Source organism: Netta rufina (assembly GCF_964035555.1).
Source record: "Netta rufina genome assembly, chromosome: 3".
Lineage (NCBI taxonomy): Eukaryota > Metazoa > Chordata > Aves > Anseriformes > Anatidae > Netta > Netta rufina.
In genome coordinates this window covers 63,587,872-63,612,562 of record NC_140125.1, presented here as the reverse complement: position 1 = coordinate 63,612,562, position 24,691 = coordinate 63,587,872, and the positions used below count along the sequence as shown (strand labels likewise).

The 24,691-nt window shown below is 43.5% G+C and overlaps 1 protein-coding gene across 1 annotated transcript; it reads left to right on the top strand.

Moving 5' to 3' along the window:
* Window positions 1–9: 9 nt before the first annotated feature.
* LOC311207533 (gamma-aminobutyric acid receptor subunit rho-2) lies at window positions 10–24,121 on the top strand (the record flags this gene model as incomplete). Its single annotated transcript, XM_084283628.1, has 9 exons — window positions 10–122; window positions 4,104–4,210; window positions 12,873–12,940; window positions 15,772–15,995; window positions 18,126–18,208; window positions 19,714–19,854; window positions 20,136–20,288; window positions 21,823–22,019; window positions 23,813–24,121. The coding sequence occupies 9 exons, from the start codon at window positions 10–12 to the stop codon at window positions 24,119–24,121; spliced, it is 1,395 nt and encodes a 464-aa protein (XP_084139754.1).
* Between the last annotated feature and the right edge of the window lie 570 nt (window positions 24,122–24,691).

Sequence of the window (24,691 nt, the reverse complement as noted above, 5' to 3'; positions counted from 1 at the left end):
TCCAGCAGCATGCCTTATTTCACAAAGCTCCTTTTATTCATCTTCTGCTTGGTTCTTCTTGTGGAAAGCAGAAAGCACAGGAGGAGGAGGTGGACAAGCCAGCTGGAGGTGCAGAAAGCCAGGTACGGGTTATTGTAATACCTACGTTTCTCTTCCTGCGGTGTGTAAGTACAGTATTGCACAGTCCTAAAACCTGCCCTGTCAGTGTGTCTGTGTCTATAGCGAGAACAGCTTCACAAATCACATTTTTGAATACTTTCTGATACCATATTCGCTTTTAACTGTGTAAGGATGCGGTAAATGAGGCGGGTTTTGTAGCCTCCTTGACAACTTCTGCATGCTCTGTGGTAAAGGTGTTCTTAGACGTGTGTGAATAGCCCAGCTGCAGAGAGAATTCGGGGATGTTGAACGTGAACAACGAACAGAGATGTTCAAATCTACCTGTTCCTCAGTGTCAGACCAACGCAAGTGTTTCCAGAGGAGGCTGTTTGCTCTGTCGGACTGTCTGAGCTGCTTTTGTTCACTTGTGCTATCACCAAACAACCTGGGGTGTTGCTTTGCATGCACGGCATTAACAACACACAGAAAATTACCCAGGAATTGTGAAATTCTAGATGTATTTTGAAAAAAATATGTGGAAATTAAAAATTTGTATATATATTAAAGTCAAGCAAATGCACAAGAAAGAGTTAAAGGTCTTGGTAAACTTTATTAGATTTAACGCTGCTGAGATTTGACCAGAGGTTTACATTAGAAAAGATAATCTTCCAAACCTGCCAGACAGCCCAAAGGATGTTATCCTTTTTTGTGGTTATGTCATCCAGGGGCAATTATATCTTACAAGATTGTTCATTGTTCCAAGGGCTCAAAAATAAAATTGGGTTAATCCTTATTAAATGGCTTCTCTATGGCTGTAAAGCTTCATCTTTTTATTTATTTTGGTGTGTTTGTTTTTTTTTTTTTTTTTTTTTCTGTATTACACTGAACTTTTTTATTTTAGAGGGAGCATTGTTACTTGCACACATTGCAAAGAAATGTTGTGATACAACTGAAAGCAGAGTCCCCAATGTGTTCTTAGATTTATACAGCTCTTTTGAAAAATACAGTAATCTATATGCTTTCAGTGACATAAATGTTATTAAGCTGAAACAGCTAGGGCCTGATCCTGAAATCTGAAAGCTGTCTGAAGTTTTGCCAATGATTTCAACAGAATCTCAATTATTGAATGAAATCTTTCGTTTAACTCTGAAAATTTTTCTATTTCTGGGGCATTCGAGATTAGCGTTTTCTTGCAAACCATTCACATACGGTAGAGATCATCTACTTTGGAGTAACAAAATAGTACATATCCTTTGAAATAGCAAGCAACGTACTTATTTAAAAGTATAAAATAATCAAATATTTGGAAGTGTTAAATATGAATTATATTTTAAATACAGAGAATTCTGCTATACTGCCAAACTGAGTGTATGGAGCAGTGACATAGATAGCTTAAATTTCCAGTTACCTATAAAAAATAAAGTGTCTAAATCAGCTATGAACAGTGGCCTGCTCTAGTAAAAGCAAATTACAACCTGTTCCCATGCTGGTTTTCTAATCGTGTAAGAGAAATGAGAACAGCATCCTTATTTAGTAACTACATCACATCTTCTGCTTCGTATTTCTCTTGATGATTTACCATGAGGAATATAGCAGATTTATTTTACAGCAGTGACTTAGCCAAGAAGATTTATTCCCGTGTTTGGGAGCCTACGTTTGAGAAGTTTGATATTTTGTGCCTTTTAATGTGATACATCAACCTGATCTGAAGCTCTTTATGGTGTTTTGAGAATCTTGCTTGAGTTGCGTGAGTGCAGGCCTCCCCTTCGCTGCTTGAACACTTTGTAGAGGTTTTTGCCAGGGATTGCTGAGTGCTTGGCTTCACTGCTCCTTCAGGCTCTGGGACAGGTCTCCTCTAAGTGTGTATGGAGAAGCTGTTTGTTGATCCTGTGCCTCCACAGGACAAGAACACGCTGTGGCAGAGTTAGGGCTGTGAAGTTTGGAACCAAATTAAGAAATGCCAGCTGAACAGTTGCCTCTGCATCTTAATCTCTTCTTTTGCTTGGTGTTACATTCTGCAATGTGTTATTTTTCCCTGTGGGAAGGGAACCTCATTCACCATGCTGAGTGGGTAACACTTGCTCAAGGAGAAGCTGCTCCCCTGACTTTCCCTTACTCCCGCACCCCCGCCTCACGTGTCAGCCAGCAGAAACGCTGTGTTTGAGTCAGAAGTTGCTTTCAACTTCTGTTATCTAAAGACCTCCTACCAAGATTTTTGGAAGCAGGTAGCGATTTGGAGGATTTCAGTAAATTTTCTGGGCATGCTACGCCACCGGCCTTGGGCTGGGTCCCAGAAGCAGAAGACAACCACCAGGGCACAGCAGCACAAAGCTCGCTCCAAGCAAACTAAAAACATGAACAGCAATAGAACAGATTTTTTTTATTATTACTTATTTATGGTTAAAAGACATTCTTCTAATTGCCAAGCAAAAACGGAGAGTCAAGTGCAAAGAAGGTGGGTGGCTTTAAATGAACAGTTGTACACTGCAGAAAGCATATGAAGAAAGCAGAAAGAAACCCTGCCAAACCTATAATCAGATATGTTAAAGACAGCGAGCACTGGATTTACTCTATGAAAAATCTTTGTAAAAGGTTTAAATGGATTCGTAATTAGATGACAGACCTCTGCATCTGTAAATTTTGAATCATCCGGGATGTGCAGGGCAGGGATGGGGAGGACCTGATGATTGTGTGGTGGCTGTTAAACACCACCCCTTTCTCAGGCAGCTCCTGAACATCTCCACCTTCTCCCTAAACCATTGCCAGTGTCCCCAGCCCCTCTGCCCCCTGAGTTTTCTTTGCTACTCCTGTGTGCCCTTTGATGGTTTTAAATGAGTTGATGGGAGCTTGGTGCTGCCAGGAGGCTGTGCCATCGATTTACACGATGGCCTTATGATGCTGTCAGGGTTTTTCGTACAGCATGTGATCCAAAGTTTTATCGGAGTGTTTACTGCTTTATTACTGTTGTTGTTGGCTTTTCACCCTTTGGACAGAGAGGTTGCCCTGAGCAGTGTCTCACCACTACTGGGTCTTTCCACGGGGGTTAAAGTTGAGCAGACGCGGTAAGATCGTTCTTCGATGACAGTTTGCAGGAGAGGCAGGGTGGGGTGCTTTGTCAGCAGCCCTAGGTTTTCCAAAAAATGCATCATGATTTGTATTTTAATGACTCCTGAGCACATGCACAGGCTTTCCACAGCCATGCTTATAAGAGTGGAGGTTGTTTTGTAAGCTCTGAATTTTTGATCAAGATTAGAATCCTAATTTACTCTTGCTTTTTGTACCTACTAGAGTAATCCCTTTATTTTTGTCTCCAAGATGTTTGTTCTTTACCAGCCAGTAATATTCCTCCCACACAGGCGAATGCATCTTAACCCTTTTGTATGTAGTTCTTTTTATTTATTGTTTAAAATAAATAAAAGCCACTTTTACTAAGTGGCTGACCCATGGTATATTATATATTGTGTCAACATTTACAGCTGTGTCAGAACTTATGCCTCGAGCAAAGGGGTTGAGGAATTTGATGGTTCAAGCCCTCCTTCCTGCACCACTGGGGCACGGCCAGGGCTGCTGAGTGGGGTTTTCTGAAAGTGCTTACTTATCCACTTCTGCCACTCCAGTGGCTTTCACCAGGGGCTTGCTTTCATCCTTATTCTATTGTCCTCATATAATCCCTGATCTTCAAACAAAGAGTTGATTATTTTATACCTCCCCCTAAATATTCAGAAAAGTGAAGTGTATCTTGCTGACTTCTTTATTACAAAAACTCTTTTCCTGCTGCTGTGGATGGAAATGAGTGACTTTTTGTCACTGTTTAAAGCCAGAAGACAGAGCTCTGTGTCTGCACCAGCAGCTGATACTCATGGGGCAGATAGCCCCAGAATAACGTATGACATTGTGTGACCCCTACCAAAAAATCATCCTTCTCATGGTACCGTAGCACCGACAGCCTTAGCAGGGCCCGTGAATCCTGGCAGGTGGCAATCAGCCGCTGCTCTCTCTTGCAGCCACATCTACAAGAAGAACCACGACGTGACCAAAACTCGGAAAGGGAAGACGGAGCAGCTTCTCAGAGTCGATGACCATGACTTCACCATGCGGCCGGCCTTTGGAGGTGAGAACAAAACAATGGTTCTGTTAATTTTGTGCTCATTTATTTAAAAAAAATAATAACCATGCCTCTAGCCAGATGTCTCTCCCTCACACCAGTGTGAAGGGGGAGGACGTGTATGGTTTCAGGAGATACCTCAAGGTGCTTCAGAGAGGCCTCACCCCCTCCCCGTTGCCTTCTGCGCTCTGTGCAGCTGCACTCCTTCCTGCTGCTAACGCCAGCTCCTTTGTGCTAGTGTTCCCCAGAGTCTGACTGAGCTTCCTGGCAGGTATTTCCCTCTTTTGGGAAGACGCCCAAGCTGCAGGTTTTAATGTCCACTTGTAGCTGTGAAGTCACAAAAAGCTTCTCAGTTGACTCGGTTGAGCTGCATAGTAACAAGCTCGTTAGGTGGGTCTCATTGCTAGGAAAAAATGAAGTATTTTTGTCCAGAGGAAATCTTGTCTCAGACTCCACAAGAGCAACCACAAGATCAATAGGGAGGCCTCCGTCACCTTTGCTTCTGTCTCATGTTGTATCCAGCTACTGGAACATGCTCACCTGATCTTTCTAGGGTCACTACTGCAGGTGTAGGGGAGTGCCAGAAAATGTGCCTGGATGAAAAATGTGGTAATACACCAGCAAGAAAATCCTTCTTGGCCTCCTTTTCTGATTCGTTCAATAACCAAGCCCCTCCAGAGCTAAAAACAGTTTTCTAAAGCTTTTGCTAAATGGCTGATACTGCATCCTTTGTCATCAGCCTTCTCAAAGGAAGCACAATGTTACCCTGTCCAGTTTCTAAAGTAGAAGAGTTTGCCTTAAATTGTCTTCAGGGTATAATAGAGGGAAATCTCCCCTGGGCGGGGTTGGTGACAAACCCAGACATGCAAATCCACCTCCAGGCTGAGGTTTGGGAGCTGGCTCAGGAGGCACTGGGCATCCCTGCTCCTTTAGAGGGGGCTGCATGTGCTGCTTAAGGTGGGTCTCTTCACCAGCTGGTTAGGGAAAGAGAGATCATGGCTCAGTGCTGGTACCTCCTCTCCAGCCAGGTTGTATGCAGTTGTAGGTGCTGGTAAATAAACACACAAAAGTATAGAGAGATAATATTTCTAATGGCACAGGTAGTAGAGAAAAGCTTCAAAGCACGTGCCTTAAAAACATTAGAAACCCTAATCATTAAAGATTGGGATGCTGTGAGCATCCCAATGATGAAGGGACTGGAACACCTCCTTCAATGAGAAAATGCTGAGAGCTCAGACAGGTCAGCCTGGAGAAGAGGAGGGTCAGGGGGTTCTCATCTATGTACAGAAATACCTGAAGGGACGGTGCAAAGAAGATGGGGCCAGGCTCATCTCAGTGATGCCTAGTGGCAGAACAAGAGGCAACGGGCATGAACTAGAATACAGGAGCCTCCATTTAAACACGAGGAAGCATTTGTTTACTGTGCAGGAGTCAGAGCACCAGCACAGGCTGCCCATAGAGGCATTGGAGCCTCCTCCTTGGAGATCTTCAAAAGCCTCCTGGATGTGGTCCTGGGCAGCCTGCCCTGGATGTCCCTGCTGGAGCAGGGGCACGTTCAAGATGACTCCCAGAGGTCCCTTCCAACCTCAGCCATGCTGGGGTCCACCAGGGGAATACGAGGGGTTTTGTTCTGCTGTGCTGATGGTGTAGATTTTGATGTCCAGTGTCATCACTGCACAGTATTTCTGCAGACATCTCATTTTTACTGTTTTTCAGTGTCACGGAGCCCATGAGGATTATCTCTGTGCCTAGCTGACACCAAGCAGACATAAACAGTTACACGGGGTGTTTTGCTATGCACTGTGAGTTCCTTCAGCTTTTTACTGCAGTAATGCCAGTCAAACTGAAGTAGTCTGACCTGCATGTAGTAAGAAGGCCTTTTCACTGCTGAAGCAGTGTAGAAGAGCCACTGGGATGTGTGTGACTGCAACTGGTCACTGCCCTGAGACATTTTCTTCTCTCTGAGGGCAGCTCAGGGGCCATGGCCTAATGGAGAGTCTGTCCCTGTGACAGTGCGCTGGGACTGGGATGTTATGTTCCAACTGGGAAAAAGCAGCTCAACTGGAAAAAATAAACCAACCACATCATAAGGAAATTGTGAATATGTTAGTTTATTTAAAAAAAAAAAAAAATCCAATACTGTAAATGTGATGGTTCTGAAGCTTAGTGAAATAATGTGCTCGGCAGTGAAATAATGTACTGTTTTGAAGGCTGTTAGCCTTCAAAAATTTTGGTGGACCAGCCTACAACTTCATGAATGCTATAAAAAGGGGATGGAGCCTGTAGCTGCTTTATCATGCCTACGGTGATGCTTGCTGGTCTGCAGAGGGCAGCCAGCAAGCTGCCAGCCCAGCACAGCTGTGACCAGGCTGTGCAAGATGAAACAGAAGAAAAACATTAGAGGAAAGTGAAAGGATTTTCAAGAAGAAGTATATTTTGTGGAGAGCAAGCGAGCAGGCGAGCGTTGTGTAAGTTGTGCTGTTAACAGCCCAGTGAGCACCACTGTCCTGCCTGCTCTCAGCCCATTAGAGACAGGCCATTGGGTACGGTGGTAAATGACAAAGATTTTTGCTTTGCTGGTGCCCAAAGTAGTGTCCACAGCCTAAAATAAACTGTGTTTGGTTTGACCCTTGGGGAGTTATCTCCATGTCAGTGACCTTGTACGAGCTAGCAGATGTTCAGGTATTATTTACTAATATTAATATTTAAAGATTATGTAAATGTTTGTTTTGCTGCCTTCCTTGAACATCCATTTTAAGCATTTCATCTATGACATCTCGTATTTTACAGGGAGCTTGTGAATAAGCAGCTTTAGATGATACTTAAAATAGCCGTATCTTTTTTGCCTAGGAACAGCCCCGTGCTGTACTTTTATCACATTTCTTCGTAGCCTGATAGCCTACCACCGCCCTGTCCTCGCTGCCCTCCGTGGGCAGTATTTCTGTCAGGGTGGATGAGTGGTGGGATGAATGAAGCATCAGCCATTCACTTGGGGTTTGTGTCACGAATACTGACACAATGGGGCTGGAATAAAACTCACCTCTCCCTCGATGACAGGCCATCAGTGAGTTTGTGGCAGCTGCTGAGTGCATGAAGGCCCCAGACATAATATACACACCTGTGTGTTATGTATACACAAACACGCAGGAACCCTGAAGGCTTTTACAGCCTGGGGATCTCTTAGGAACATTTACAAGACTTTAGGCATTTGCAAAATCCCTGGCAGCAGAAAAAAGTCTCAGACCTGCTTGTTTCACATGTAGATATTTGTATCTCGGGGCCTAAGTCTGCCTCAGTCCTTCAGAGATAGAGGAGGGGAGGGAGAAACTGACTCACAGAAACACACCAAGCCTTTGAAAACACTGCCAAAGAGATAAATGAGAGATGTCACGAAGCTTTAGTCTCAGGACAGGAATGGAAAACTGTCTAAAGGCATTTTCACGGTGCTTGGCACGTTTCCCCCAATCTTCCAAAACCTGCTGTAGTGTTAAAAAACAAAAACAAAAACCAAACAACATCAAGTTTGTGGCCAGTGCCTGCTTCTGCTGTGTGAGGAACTGATTGGCCCTTTGCAGTGTTCTTGCTGCTCCTCAGTGGGTGGTTTTAGAGGCCAAGATGGTTGGGATGTGACAAGCTTTGACATTAGGCATCTTCTGAAGTTGTTCCTCAGCTGGACTTGTGGAAACTTTCTGTGCTCCCTTGAGAGGTTACCTAGCCCCAGACTGGATGTCCTGTGTACCCTGGGACAGAGTTTGGCATTCAAATGGAGTTTTTGCAAGGTGAATCAAGCCACAAAGTCACCTTGGTGTCAGGACCCACCCAAAATGGTGGCTTGTTGTGTCTGAGCTTTGGGTTGGCTGTTCTCCCCATCTGACCACTGAGTGCAGGTGCAAAGTGAATCTTCTGTTAAAGGCCTTCTGTATTGGGTCTTTGCTATGGGCAGCACCTAACCTGAATGTTTAGTGGCTTTTGTTGAAGAGTAGGTCACAAAACTCAGCACCTTTCTGCAAAGGGAAGAGAAATGAGGGAATGCGCTCACCACTGGTCCTCAGGATATCAGGTCATGCGCTTGGCAAAGGAATAAAGGCCTATAGAGCCACAAATGCCTTGACAGGCTGGCTCCTCCGTGTCGTTCTAATACCCAAGTTTGGTATGAGACAAAGACACTGTCACAAGGGAATTTAGAGAAATAAGATGTTACTGGAGCAGTTTTGGAAGGTGTACATCTACAGTGATGGGGTGTAATGGTGCTCTGTCATATCACAGAATCAAAGAATGGTTTGGATGGGAACAGACCTTACAGACCTTCTAATTCCAGCCCCTGCCATGGGCAGGGACACCTTCCACCAGCCCAGGTTGCCCAAAGCCCCATCCAGCCTGGCCTTGAGCACCTCCAGGGATGGGGCACCCACAGCTCCTCTGGGCAGCCTGTGCCAGGGCCTCACCACCCCTGAGTAAAGAATTTCTTCCTAATGTCTAATATAAACTTACTTTTTTTTTTTTTTTTTTTTTTTTTTTTTTTTTTTTAGTTTAAAGCCATTCTCCCTTGTCCTATCACTCCACTCCCTGACACAGTCCCTCCCCATTACTCCTGCAGCCCCCTTCAGGCACTGGAAGGCTGCTGTAAGGTCTCCCTGGAGTCTTCTCTTCTCCAGGCTGAACAACCCCGGCTCCCTCAGCCTGTCTTCACAGAAGACATATCACAAGTAAATCCTAAGTGCTCTCATCAGCCTCAGATTGCGCTGCAGATCGCTTAAATCCCCTCTCAACAGGCAAATGTAAATATCTTTTTCAAAAAGATGATCTCCAGTTTTCAATTTTCGATGGTAATATTGTCAAATTTGCTAATGACTTGCACAAGTGTCTTGAGGTTGCTTAGAAGCTGCCATTGTGCGGTGTTTGAGATGCTAGGGGAATAGTTTATAGATGGATATAGATTAGTTCATTTCTGTATTGTAAGTAGGAGTCTGACTTTTTTTCTTTTTTTTTTTTTTTTCCCCTTTCTGGCTGTGTCAGTCCTGCTGAATTAGGATTTGTGTTATGCAAGATATTGCTGTGGACAGTGATGGAGATGACTGATGTTGATATGTTTGCTGTTTCTGGAAGAAATGTCAAGGTTATACAATTTATCTCTAGACCTTGATCTATAAATACTTGAGCTCATGTTTAGTTTGAATAACTCCATGAATTTGGCTGACGCTTCTCAGAGACCCTTCAGCATGATCTGCAAACCTTGCTGGGCTACAGGCTTTGAGCAAAGCAGCCTTGCTTCCTCTCTTTGGCTAAATCCACCACTTTTGCAATCCATTTGGCTTCCTATCACTTGTGCTAGAGAGAAGCCTGATCTTTGAGATGCCTCCAATGTTACAGTGTCTAGGTCTTTTCCTGCTTGTGATCTCCAAGCTGACCCCTTTGTATTTCCCATCTCTGAAGGGGAAAAAAAAAAAAAAGAGGAAAAAAAATATTGTCAAAATATTGTGTATGAGAAGTAAACGCTAGGTGATGAAGACTTTTTTCCTTTTGGTGCCAGTTACTTGTTACCTGTATACCTGCTCGGTGTGACAGGTGCAATCTCAGCTTTTTTTTCCCTTCCCATTCACACCTTCCTCATCCTCTGCTCCCTCCCAGTAAAGAGATTTTGTCAGTTTAGTCATCCCTGGTGGCATTTGGCGATGAATTTGGGGAAGAACTTGGAGCCCCAGTGGTTGAACAATTTAGTTAGCAGAAAGACAGGATTAAAAGTCTTCCCAGGATCTCACAAAGCATCTCATTTTCACACCTCGTTTTCTCAGTCTGTACAAGCATGGGTGATGTCTCTGTGCACATCCCTTGCATGCCACGTGTCCCTGCCTAAAGTTCTGTCTCTCACTCACCCCTCTCTGCCTACACAAGTTAGCTCGTGCTGCACACTGCTCTATTTGCACAGTGGTTTGTGCTGCCTGCTCACTTTCACTCCCAAGCATCAGCATCTTCCTCCTGTCACCCTTGCAGTAACACTGACAGCAATTAGCATTAATCATCATTTGAATTAATCATCATTATTAGTTATAGCCATCACCTGGTGAAGGGACTTGCTGATTTGTCCTTCATCCTGCCCAGCCCAGCCTCTTGTTGCAGCTTCCTCCTTGGGGTCTCGGTGTCTCAGCATCCCCTTCTTACTGTTTATGTGCTTTCTCATCACCTCGGCCCCACATGCTGAAAGAGGAGAAGGGAAAACCAATGGTTTCTCCTGCTGCCTGTAGTAGGAGTGTGCTAAAGAAAGGCAGAGTAAATATTTCCACTGATCAGTAAGTTCTACAGTGTCATCTTTGTACTGAGTTAAGGATTTCGTGTCTGAACACAGAGTTCAAAAAATTTTTCCATCTCTGTTCTACTCCTTGTTTTATCATCCATCAAATTAATAATTAATTGCAGGGAAGAAAAAACTACTTTCACTGATGTACAACACAGCCTCAAGTTTTTTCTTTCTAGGGCCTTCCAGACTGTCCAACTTCACACTGGATACACTTCATTTTAACAAACTGTAAATAATAAATTGTCACGGCAGCTTCAGGATGAACCTTGGGCTTTTCTCTTGCAATGAGGTAACTGCTGCTTATCTAGGAGCTGAGCTAAACGTTTGTTGCAGGAACATGAAAAAAGAGAATTGTCTCTTCTGAACATGGACATGGTCTTTTATCTGCAAGTGCAGATAGGGAAGAAACAGAAGAGAGGGACAAGCACCAACGTGGCAGGGTTCTTCTGTTGTTGGTGTTCTTTCTGTTTTTAAGTCTATGATTAGCGCTCAGTCAAGCGCGGAAATTGCAGCAGTAAATAGACTTTGGATGGCTGGCAATTTCCTGAAAGACGGCTAAATTAAGCATCCACACGCAGAAAGTGCCTCTTGCAGTCTGGAAGCTGTGGGGTGTAAGATAGGCAGGGTTTGTAGTGAGATGTAACATCACTTCTTAGGTGAACTGAAAGGACCATAATTAACCAACAGACTCCTTAAAAACAGCACTCAAAGAACTCATTTGCTTGTTAAGGCTTATCTTCCTCCACAACTACTCGACTGAAGAGGACAAGGCTATTGGCATGGTATTTCCACTTAACAAAGCCACTGCTATCTCCAGCCACACCAGGAGATGACGAATTTGTGGTGTGGCAGAAGGGTCAGGTGCTGGTCATTGTCTGCGGGATGCCACGTTGGGAATGACACAGCTGCAGGGGACCTAAGCCATTTCTCCTCCCAAGGAAAGGAGCAAGTCAGGAGGACTCGTGACAAGGGTGCCAAGGAAAAGATCTCTCTGATTTAGCTGTGGATTTGCCTCTCTCTGATGAGTTATGATGTTGGTTTTGGATGGGTTAATTTTCTGTGGGCTTGGTGAGCTGAGCCATACTCTGTGTGAACCCTCCACTGAAAGCTGTCGACAGTGTAATCTGGGGACCTGTTCCTACCTGTTAAATGAGCACTCCTGGACTGTGAAGCCTTGTATGCAAGAGGAATAACCATCAGCACTTCTCAGCCCTGCTGCTGGAAGCAGTTGTGACACCAGGTCTGCGGTTCAGCACCTGATGCAGGCAGGGGCTTTGTGGGTTTTCCCAGTTTCAGGGAGTATGTGGGAGAAAGAGAACTGAATACCAGCAGGGAGACAATTTCCTCGGCCTCCAGTGATTCCTTGGAGTGGATAAGCAGCTAAAATAGAGCCAGGGAAAGTGCACGGCAGTGTGTCTGACTGTGACATGCAGGCATTTGTAAGCATTTAGGAATCGTCTGAAGGTGCTGGGCTGGCTGTGTTTCAGCTTCACTGCTGGGGGCAGCAGTCACTTAAACTGGGACTGGTGGTGCTGAGGAGCCGGGGCCTGCTCCGCAGGGCCTGCTGCAGGCTGCCTGCACCCAGCCCAGCACCGATGGCCTGTGCGGATGCACCAGGTGCTAATATCGATCTAGATCCAGAAGAGGACTGTGGTGCCTCTTACTTGTCATGTAGCTTCTGGTCAGGTTCAACATTTAAGTCCTAAAAATCCTTGCAAACCTTCGTGAAGGCCACCATAGTTCTTAGATGCCTCGTTTCTGCTGGGCAAGTCCCACACATCTGCAGAGCTGCAGCAGTCTACAGTGAAATTTTGATGCAACATTTCTAGGAGCAGAGGATTTTCCCTCTATTATGGGATGCTTTCTGCTCATTTACTCTTTGTGAATTCCCTGGTTGCTAACTTTAGAACAGCTGTGAAAAACCCTTAACATCATCAGTGGGTCATATGAACGAAAATGGTGATAGGCTCTTGAGGGATTAATGTAGCACATGTTGTTAAGAAATGAGAAACCCACAAGGAAGATCTCGTTGCTTGCACCTTTTCCCTCTCAGCTCCCTGTTCTTGGGGCTAAATTGGCTCGTATAAAGATGTAAAATTTACAATGAGCTGGCTCGGCTTTTAAGAACAAATGCAGATGTTTTATCCAAGCTGGACAGAGTGCATGCTAAGGGGAAGAGAATCGAGCATTTCACAAGGGCCTCGCACTGCTGTCATTCACTGACTCTGCTCCCTGCCCCCCTGTTCAAGGATCATGGGCAGGAAAGCATACCATAAGCTCAGAAATGTTCTGCACGCTACCTTGTAGTGCTAATTAAATGCAGCTGATATAAAAGAACAGTTATTTACATATATAAATCTCATTCTCCTACAGGCCCTGCAATTCCTGTTGGGGTGGATGTGCAAGTTGAAAGTTTGGACAGTATTTCTGAGGTTGACATGGTACGTAATCCTCTTTTAAGGCTCGATTATTCCTAGCCACAAAAGTCCCTCCCACCTGAAATTCAACGGGTTTCAAATTATCGGTCACATGAAAGTGATGGCAGTGTTTGGCAAATACAAAGAGACTTGCTAAAACCAGATGGTGATTAAAGGCTTATCTCTGTACCTTCAGATGAAGATTTAAACTACAAAGGAAAAAGGGACTGTAAATAGGAGAATAATCAGTGCTATGAAGACTCTATCACAGCTAAAAAATTAAACAGCTGCACATGAATATTTGAAAGTATATGGTCAGGTTCATGTAAGCCATGCTATTTCCAAGAGCTTTCTTCCTTAGGGAACCTTTGTGTTCATTTGCTTCAAATGCATGATTTGAGGAGGTGCGTTAGAAAAATAAATTGGTGTCATAGTTAAGAAAAAGCTGCTTCTGTGTCTTCATCACTAGGAGTAACCTTGCTGGGACACATGGCTGGGAACTGTCAGGAGGGAGCTGAACCATTTCTGCCAACTGGAATTTGGTGGTGGGGAATTACTCTTCAGTCACTGTCCCTGTTCAAGAAATTTGCACTGAGTTCAGCTGTGATTCAGTATCTTTGTTTTTATTACTTAAAAAAAGGAAATGATATAGGCAGCTTAACCCTCAACTGGTTTCAAGGTGTTTTTAGTGAAAGGAGCAAGCATTTTCCTTTTGTTTGGCTGGTTTTGGATATAGGAAGTGGAATAAAAAGACTGAAAGCAAAGTGGGAAGGGGAACATAGAGGAGAAGAGGAAGCTTCTTGGTTTCTTCCTCCTCCTGCTGTTTCCTCCTTGTTCTTGGGCACCATATCTGGAGGTGTCCAGGCAAAACATGAAGATTTCAGGGAAGAGCTTTAGGTTGCTATTGCAATGCAATTACATCTTCACAAGAATGGGGCTTGCCTGCCTGACTATTGAAAGAGAGGGTTTGGGGGATGCATGCAATGAAGCATGTGAGGGAGCTGTAAGCACAGGAAAAGGCTGTTGCAAGATTTGGAGCATTAATATACCAGGACAATGTCACAGCTGCACAGAGGCCGATGTAGCACAAGTAAATAGCTTTCAATATTTTCTCTGAGGAGTGTCTGATTTCAGCAGAAATCTTGCCCGTCAGAAAGTTGTGAGGCCAGCTCTCTTTCCCTTAGCTATCTACAATAACTCTGCATCCCCATTTCCCAGCGCAGGACAAGCACTTCCCACAGCAGCTGCTGACTTGCTTTTGGGGTGGAAGGATGCCCTGCAAAGTCGGCCTGGGTTACCTTAGTTTGTTTTTTCCAGCGGTCTGTCCCAGCAGGTGAGTGGGTGTTTGTGGAGAGGACAACAAGCTGTCCGCATGGGCAGGGAACCGGGCTGGCTGTGTGTGCACCAGGCTGCTCTCCCCATCTCCATGCTGCAGGCAGGGCTTTTCTGAAGCCCTCTGAAGGTTAGCGGTCCTAGAAATTGGCTGGCCTTGGTCAGGCAGCCTTTACCTACCCCAGCTTTGGTGCCAAGAAGCAACCAGACCTAAGTATCATCATCTACAACCTGCTGCACCTGCAAGACACTGCATGCCAAGGAAAGCAGCCACGGCTGGTTAAAGCATGTGGTCTTAAAAATGGTACTGGTCCATCCAGGACCGATGTGGGATAGGGGATAGTGGGGGATGCTCTCAAGGCTGCCCAGAGCATGGCACAAACACAAAATGTGCTGCCAGATGCAGGGCGTGTACTTCTGTATGCTTGCTGTGCCTCCAGCAGGTATTATTGTTCTCCTGGTTCTCTACAGAACTTGTTTCCTAAGGGACTTTCCTACTCATGGGCTGTGACATAACCCCCTTGTTTCAGGTTGTGCCGAGCATGTGTGCTGGTCAGAAGGGAACAAGCTGCCAGTGCACATGGACGAGCAGAAGTGACCCTCTGGTGGGTCTCCACTGTGGTCGGAGAGGAAGCTGGGGTGTCCTCCAGCTTTGCAAATGTGTACATATATTGATATATTTGATATATTCCTGAAAAACCCACAGGCAGTGTGAAACTGTTGCCAGAGGAGCCCTCTGAAATGGAAAGTTGGGTTAAATGATGGCTTGTCGTCAGCGAAAGGAGGAGGTGGTGGTGGTTTTAAAATGCGTTTGCTGAGTGGTTAGGAAGAGATCTAAGCCTGGGCTGCTGCTTGCCCAGGACTGACAGCTACAGCCCCTGTAACCACTTGCTTAATTGGGAATATAAAGAAAAAAGTGTATTTGATCTCTCAGCATAACGGAGTAGGTGCAACTCTGAATGCAGCAGCTGCCAGGTTGGGATCAGCAAGCAGATGTTTTCCTCCATGTGGCTGTAGCTCCTGCCCCCTCAATGAGCTTAGCAGAGAGCTTTATTTATACGCTTGTTTGGTAGGGAAAACGCTTCCCCCGCTTGGCTGCTGCTTGCAACAGTTCAGTTCTTGTAGGGGTGAGTTACGTAGCATTTAGCCTGACCATTAAGCTTATTTTGAAAGGTTTTCCTCTCCAACATACTCCCAGGGCCATAGTCCTTGAAGATAATTTTGCTGGGATTGAAGAATCCTCCCAGCAGAGCAGTGCTTCTCTCGGGGCATGTTCGTGTCTCCTTCAGGACCGCCTTCCTGGGCACTACAATCCACTGCTTGTGGATTTATGCCTTGTTTTGGCTGAAATTATTTTGTCAGAACTATCTATTCACAACGAGCATTGCTCCAGAAAATAAGCAGAAGCCCAGAGGGGATGGATTTCATCTGCCTGCTGGGAGTGAGTTTTCTTTCTGGTGTGTTTTAGATGTGAAAAGCAGCTCTGACAGCCCTCTCTCTGGCTCTCTCCCTTTTTCCTGAAGGACTTCACCATGACTCTGTACCTGAGGCACTACTGGAAGGACGAGCGCCTCTCATTCCCCAGCACCACCAACAAGAGCATGACCTTCGACGGCAGGCTGGTGAAGAAGATCTGGGTCCCAGACGTCTTCTTCGTGCACTCCAAAAGGTCCTTCATTCACGACACGACCACGGACAACATCATGCTGCGAGTCTTCCCCGACGGGCACGTCCTCTACAGCATGAGGTAAGGGCACAGCCCCGTGCTTCCTGGACGCTCCCTGGAGCTTTGCTGTGAGTTTTGCTCCCAATGTGGCTACCATGACCACCAAAACTGCTGCTGCTGACTCTGCTGCTCCCACAGCTGATGCAGAGCCCCATTTCCAGCATCTCCAGTACCAGATGCTTTGCAGGACACTGCGAGAGACCACGTTGTGGGCAGTAACAGGATAATCTCCCTGAGGGAAGCATTCCCCTAAGTCTGTGCAGTCAGAGGAAGGCTTAGTCAAGCAGGGATGTTCATCCTGGGGTCAGTGTGTGATTAAACTGGAAGCTGCAGATGTACCAGATGGTGACCTCTATAATTATCCTATTCTGCTTCCTGTTTGTCTGGAAAAAGGTTGTTTTTGTTTGTTTGTTTGCTTGTTTCATTTTTATGTTGATGTAAAGGTTTAAGTTTACTGAAGCTGAAACAGCAGTACTAAAGACACACTGGAGTCCCCAATTTTCTAGCAGATTTGTTGGCTGGAAGAATCTGGAGGCACAGCCCAGCTGATTGCATTTCCTTCAGATGAACGCAAAAAAGGACGCAAAGAAAAATACGCTGCCAGAGGAGAAAAAATAAAGAACCCAGACAAAAGGACATTCCCCAGGACAGGAAAATTGCCCTCAATGTACAGCGACCTTTTAATGTTTCATGGCACAAGGATTTCCTTTCTAGGACCTTTCTGGAACTTACTCACTTTAGTTATGGTAAAATATTTCTCAAAAGCTATGAAAGTGTTTTTACTTATTTATTACTTTATTTATTTATTCAATTCAGTCAGGGGGCTATTTCTTTTGAAAGAATAAGCATAGTGTATGGTATCTTCCTAAGTAGGACAATATCCAACCAAACCAGGGTGCCCTAGAGTTCACTGGATCCATATTCCAAACACAGTTCTAATTTATTTGAAAAACCCTCGACAAATTATTAAAACCACAAAGAAACATGTGTAAGAAAGAGTGATGTACTATAAGGGCACTCCGTTTTGCCGAGTCCTACTGAGCTACAAAATCCCATCTTGTCCAAACATCTAGGAACACTTTCCCTCTTTTGAAGCCATTTATTGCATGAAAGGTCTGACTGCTCACAACTCAACTAAGCACCTAAAGATGTTAAAGATACTTTATTGGAACTGGAAAGGACAAAGGTACCACACAGAAGTTTTTAAGTTTGGCTCACATGGCAAAACTCTGCTCTAGTTTATAGTTAAAAGAAACAGCATGTGCTTTCCTGGGGTGATGAATACGTAGGTTTTGGATCACGGTCCCTTGAACAAAAGAACAGCTGTTTATAGACATCTGCAACGAATCTAGAAAATGGTCACAGCCAAAAGAAGTCAGCTTCTGTAATGATGACTCACAGCTGATTTGCCCCTACTAAAACTGGGAGCTCATCTGCAAAACCATCCACGAGAGCAAGTTCACCGACCCACTGAAAAACCTGTTACAAAATCTTCTGCACAAGTGGACTCATTTAAAAACTGGAGCTGTGATTTTTGCAGCTCTTTAGCTAAGATGTGAACTTAACAGAGGCAAATCTCATGCCTTGAAATACAGCTGCACCCATCTTACACCCCCTGCCACAGAAATGCACTGCACAGAGATAAAGAATTGGTCTGAGGACAGAAATAAACTATTTTTGCCTTAATAATATCTATTCTGGAGGAATTTTTTGTCTTGCAGTAAGGCTGGTCGTGCTCCTCAGGTTTGGGTTATTGTTGGTGTGACTAGAGAGGAGAGTGATCAAAGGGAAAATGAGGAAACCTTAAGCGAACTGGACATTAAAAGACCGTGAAACACAAATGGTGAAGTTATTCTTTTGTTTTTGCCTTCTTAGGGAAATAGTTGGATATAAGACATGGTGGAAATATCTGTATTGACATTAGTATTACTGTAATGTCCAAGACAGTACTTTAGTTCCTTGACAGGTATTGAAATTACAGTTTCCACTGGAGTTTCTGAGTATAATCCATCTCCCTACTACTTGAAGAATTGCTAGGCATTTTCTTGGGGATTTTTGCTGGCTTTAAAGATGTAAAGTTGCCTGTGTGTCTTAATGCTCTCCCTTCATTGCTCCTCATGGAAAACAGCCTTTCTCGTTTTTGCCTCCTAGGATCACAGTGACAGCCATGTGCAACATGGACTTCAGCCGCTTCCCCCTGGACTCTCAGACGTGTTCTCTGGAGCTGGAAAGCTGTACGTGGTACCTGTGTTCCTAGCTAGGCCTGCTCCAGAGCTGCTGCACTCACATCAACTGGACATGTTTCAGAATACAGTCTATTTTAAAGCCTGAAAAAAAGCTCACCAAAGTCACTGATAGTCTTTGTATTGACTCATTGGCTTGTACATCTGGACCTTATGCTGCAAGACATGGGAATTGGCACAGAAAGCATTCTTGTATGAATTTTGGTAGATGGCACTTTCAAAACAAAACAAAACAAAACAAAAACCAACCAACCAACCAACCAAACAAACAAAATCAATAGAAGTGTTCAATATATACTGTTTCTCAGCAGCTTGCTGATGAGAAATTTTGGGGGAGAAGTTGGGTTCTGTTCATTGCTGCTGACTGGCAGCTGGTGCCTTCAAGTGTCACAGCACAAAGTAGAGTATAATGATCATTGATTTTCTCTAAATTTCATCAGCCACGTGGCTAATGTATGATAATCGTGATCCTGCAAACTCTGTGGCTTGGGGTCAGCTTCTTTGGGAAGGAGTTGTTCTGTGGAGAAAATGAACAGTAAAATTTTCATGGCTGTTCTGTAAACTTTCTTCAGGTTGGGCCAAGACTTATGTCTAACTGTTTTGAAGTCCTCTCAGCCATTTAATTGAAATTTTCCTTTAGAACCAATAGAATCACAGAATTATGCAATAATTTATATTAGTTTTTAGGTTGATAATGAGACCAGCTGGTCAAACATGGTCAAAGCAGGGAGAACTTTAGAGTGGCTTTCTGAGGGTTGTGTCTCAGTGGGTTTTAAACATCTGCAAGGTAATAGGGGCTCCACAACATCTCTGTGCTACATATTCAAATGTTTGACTGCCCTCATCATGAAAAAGTTGCCTTTTACTTGCTTGGAAAGAATCCTTTGATGCAGCTTTGGATTTTGTGGAACCCCCCTACACCTTGTGCTCCAGCACCCAGCCACCTTGACAACCCCTTCATTCCCCATTCCTGTCACCAAATATATCAAATAACTCCTTAAGATTTTCACTTACAGTCTTCAAACATTTCTAGATTTTTGCTTCAAATCACACTTGTTGTTTTTTGCCATTGTCATTCCAAGACAGCTTGAGGTATCTGCATTTCCCCATTCCTCTAAATTCAGCCATTTTACGCATAGCTATTTCCTGAATTATTCTCATGAGTTAGCAATACTTTGATCTTTGATATGTGATGCTCAGAAAAGTATCATATTTTCCTGTAGTTTTACCAATATAGAGTAAAAAAGACAATGTGTTTCCCTGAATCAGGATGCCATGTTGTTTTGTTGTTGTTGCCCTGCTATATCATATGGTAAGATCATTTTCACTCACTGTTATTAGAAAACTTTTTTGTGGTATTGCTTCACATTAAAGACCACTTTCTGTTTGTTAATCTGTTGTCTGTTGTTCTCTAGATCTATTAATCCTTTTTCTTTTCTTTTTTTCCCCCCCTCCAAGCTAAAACCACACTACATTGTGTTTTTTCTTTCCCTAAGATGCTTACACTGATGAAGATCTGATGCTGTATTGGAAAAATGGGAATGAATCTCTGAAAACGGATGAGAAGATTTCTTTGTCTCAGTTTTTGATACAAAAATTCCACACCACATCAAGACTAGCTTTCTACAGTAGCACAGGTATCGGACTTTTCTGATTTGCTGCTGTTGCTAAAGCTACTGCTAATGCTATACTGGCTGCTAGTGAGAGGGCTCTTGTCCAACTCCTTCTTGCACTTGTCTCCTGTAGGATTGCGTGACACTGAAATGCAGCCTCCACTGTCCGGACAACTCATGTTTTGAAGGATCAGTGTGCCTTTTCTCTACCCTCTAGAAACGAAAGATCAAAAGGAAGATCTTGCCTAGCTGCACCTGCCATTTGGGCTGTTCTCACTGATTCTGCCTTTCCTCCTTTCTCACAGGTTGGTACAATCGCCTCTACATCAACTTCACGTTACGCCGACACATCTTCTTCTTCTTGCTCCAGACCTACTTCCCCGCCACTCTGATGGTCATGTTGTCCTGGGTGTCCTTCTGGATTGATCGCCGAGCAGTTCCTGCCAGAGTCTCTTTGGGTAAGAGCAATCCCGACTGTGTGAAAATCTTTGAATGTGAAAGTTTTGGCAGGAAAGGGAACTGTTAAAGTTTTTGGGGAAGCAACTGTCTCTTATCTGATGATTAATATCTTGCAAAACTTGCAGTTTGTCCGTCATTGCCAAGCAATCCTCTATATTTAGTTCAGGACAGAGAGAGCTGTGGTTTAAAAAAGAAAAGTGGGCAGAGAAGAGAGGTTTCATAATTCATGCGTCAGTGAGCCAAGATTTTATCCCATTGCCCAGTCCTGTAGTGCTGAGACGCGTGCTGCTGTCAGTGAGGGTCATGTTTTACAGTTTAAGCACCTGAACAGAGGTTAAGGCTTCTGTTACAGCTTTCATCAGTGCCTAGAGTTGGATCCAGAGCAGAATCCTGCCCAGGTGTGTGTCTTCTCAACCAAGTGTGCCTTGTGTTGAGGATCCAGGGGTTCTGGAGTGGGGATGTCTCTCATTTGAAGGAGTGGGAAGGAGAAGGCTTGAAAATCCTGCATACACCACTTTGCATCTTTGGACATCTGAAGACCCATCAGGAGGAGCTTTGTCTTTGCCAGAGCTGGAGGAAATGCTTTCATCTGAGAATAGAAATAAATGATTTGTTTATTACTCTGTACAAAGATTAGAGAAAGAAAAATATCTGAATTTTGATATGTAAGGTTTCAAATACTAAAAACATAAAACAGTATTTTAGCCCCACACCTTGTCTCAATTAGAAAGCTGTGCACTGCAGCAAACATATGAGAAGAGGCAGCCAAGAATCTACTCCACTGAAAGAAGTCTGTTCAGTGGATATAAAAAAAAAAAAAAAAGGAAGAAATAAAAGAGAAAATGATGATAAAATGAACAACACTAACTGTATTTGCAGAGGTCACTACTTTGAAAAGGTTGAAGTAGCTGTCAATGCTTTTTGGCTACATTTCTCTATTTAAGTGGCTTTGACAATTTGTAAATATTTTTGTCTCCATGACTACCCAAAGTAAGCATATACTATTTTGCAGGGTTTTATCTATATCTATTGAAATATATATACATACACACACACACACACACACATATATATTTACAAATAGCTACACATGCACGCATCTGTATAGGTAGCATGGGGGTGGTTTTCAAAACTTTTTAATTCCCACTGCTCAAACTGCAAAGTATTAGAGGTAAAAACATCATGCCATTCTTTTGCACTCTTTAATATAAAACCTTTCTACCACACAATTAAAAGTACTAATTTTATCTTCATTGCACACCTGTTATAGTGCCCGTGACTTAGATCAAATCCTCTTTTGCTGTGACCAGAGGTCAGGTTGCTTTCTGAGTTTCCTTGAAACTCAGCCCTTCATATGCACAAAGTGCAGGTGGTAAAGCAGTTTTGCATCACCAGAAGAGATACTTATCAACAAATACTTCACATCTATTATCTGCCAGAACATTCTGTAGAGCATAATTCTATTTTTTCTTGAGGCAAAAGCCCTATGGACTGGATCAGCTAGTAACATTTATTTCTCTTGGTTCTTTCCAGGGATCACCACCGTGCTGACCATGTCCACGATCATCACGGGGGTGAACGCCTCCATGCCCCGTGTTTCCTACATCAAGGCAGTGGACATTTACCTGTGGGTCAGTTTTGTGTTTGTCTTCCTCTCGGTGCTGGAATACGCGGCCGTGAATTACCTGACCACTGTGCAAGAGCGGAAGGAGAGGAAGCTCCGGGAAAAGGTGAGGAAAACTGATCTTGTTTAGCCATTTATTTATTTATTCATTTATATTTAAAGCTGGCCTGGTCTTTCTGTTGCATTCAGTAGGTGTATTAGCAGCATTGTTCTGTGAGACCAAGCATACTCTAACAGCCAAGTTTATGCTCACAATTTTTAAAGTGCCCAGCTAATTCACAAACCAAACACAGGATTGTTTTGGAGCTTGTTGGCCTGGATAAAATTGAGGCCAGAGACCTTTCTGACACTTCAGTAGTGTTGTCAGTTAAGCTCCCATGCCTAGGGACACTCTTTGGCAGTATTTAATTTATTGATGTAGACAGAGACTAAAATTGCTGCAGGGTGAAATTATGCAGCGTCCTTCTGTGTGTATGTGTTTGTGGAGACAGGTATGATTTAAGACTGTGTGGAGGTGGCCTTCTAGTACATTAGGCTCCCTTGTCCACTTGGGTGACTGTCAGCACACAGCACATGAAACCAAAGGAACTGCAACAAGGGAACTGGGGGCTAAAAGTACATCTGCAGAATGTACTTCTTTCTCTGTTAGGTCCTGCAACAATCAGCCTGCTGCCTTTAACTGCTTTCCCTTCCACCCACCATCTCCCAGATCTGTCATCAGTTGATGATAAAGTGTCTAACATAATTCTTTCCTTTTTTTTTTTTTTTGGTTTGGTTTGGTTGGTTGTTTTTTTCTTTCTTTCTTTTCTTTTTTTTCCCTTTTTTTTGTTGTTTTGTTTGAGAGAGGAGGATAAAAGAGATATGATTTATCTTTGAAGAGAGATAAAACTAAGCTTATCTCTTTATGCAACAAAAAAACCCCTCAAGTTGCATGTACACCTGCTTTGCATAAAGTATGTCTTAAAACCCAGTTGTTCAACTGTACACATGAAGTGCTCCAAAAAGTTCCCAGAGTGATAGGACTAACATGTTAGAGCAAACGGGCTACAAACTTGTCAGATTTTTTTCTTAACACCATCTGCTGCTATCAAAGCATTTGGTTATGACTGTAACACAGAAAACAGTTCATAAATCATTTTCCAGGCTTTCAGTAAGCAATACGAGCTGTTGGTTAAATTGAGGAGCAAGTCTTCAGTGTGGAGTTTTCCAATAGTATCCTGAATATACTGTTTTTGTGTGTATATATCCTTTACTACATTAGTTGAACTTATATAAACAATTCCTTGAATAATCCAACCATCAATGCTGGCAGAAGAGGGAACTGGGGGCAAAGTGTTACTGGGTGAGGAAAGCAGACAGAACAATCTGTGGGGAATCAGAGGCAGCAGCCCCTCACAGAAAGGAGGTTTTGGAATCCATTTTTATTTCATATTTCATATTTCATATAATCCATGTTGCTGAGAAAGAAAACATACAGATTTTAATTGTGCGAATATAGTATTTGCTATTCAAAATTCTACCTGTATTCACTGTGGGATGCACTTTGGCGCTGCTGAAATCAATATGAGTTTTGACATTGACTTAAACAGAGCTGGGATTTCACACTGGACTTCTAACTGAATCTTGCCTTCATTTAAAACCAGTTTTACACAGGAAATGCATTTATCTGTGAAACAGAACTTGGCTCTTTTTCCATAACATGTACTGTATAACCCATTGACACAGATAAAACTGTATCTTGCCTTTGAATGTCTGTAAGCACAAAGAATGCAAAACAAGGAATCTCAAGATAGCAAGGCTGAACAGAACTAGCTGAGAAAACTCTTAAAAGAAAGACACCATTTCTGTTGTTAATGTGCTCTTCCAGTGTTCAGCTGTGTTTCTTGTTTGTGTTCCTAGTTTCCATGTACATGTGGAATACCTCATTCAAAAACTATGATGCTGGATGGAAACTACAGTGAATCTGATGCCAACAGCCTGGCAGGATATACAAGAAGCCAGATGGTCCCAGAGGAAGAAAAACAAGAAAAGATGGTTGTGCACTTAGCCATGAGCAACGCATCTAATTCATCAAGAAAGAGAGGCCTGAAGGGCCATGTGGGCTTACGCATCATCCAGAACACTCATGCAATTGATAAATACTCCAGATTAATATTTCCAGGCACCTATATATTTTTTAATTTGATATATTGGTCTGTCTTTAGCTAGGCACGACTGCACAGCAATGACTGAAGCAAAAGACATTTACAAAACTCTCTTGGTTGGTTCTTTTTTAAGTTCAGTTTGGATGCAAAGCCAGAAATCTGAACATTTTACAACTGTTTTGGCGGGTAAAGTGAAGGACACGTGCCAGTGGGCAACTCCATGCACATCATGGAGAAGCCTGCTGTGCCAGTTGCTTTCCAACCCACTCCCCATCTCCCGTTTGCTTTGTGATACATGCTGTTTCTCATACTTGAAAATATGTGCTCATTGATTGCTCAAAAGGTGCTGTATGTATCTTTGGGGCTGGCAACACTGGAGCTGCCTGCTGTGCAATGGACAACCAGAGAGTGCGTTGACACAGGCTGTCTTGGGGGATTTGACGTATGCAACTTGCAAAGAGCGGCCTGGGCAGTGCATCTCCTGAAAGGGGTCTGAATGAGGTCTCTCCTTTCAAAAATCTCTGTCTTTGACCAATGACTTTTATTTGGCTTATGAATACCATGTTTCTTTCCATTGACTTATGAGGCAAACATCCATTTAGGGTCAAAATTGTGTTCTCTCTGGACAGGACCT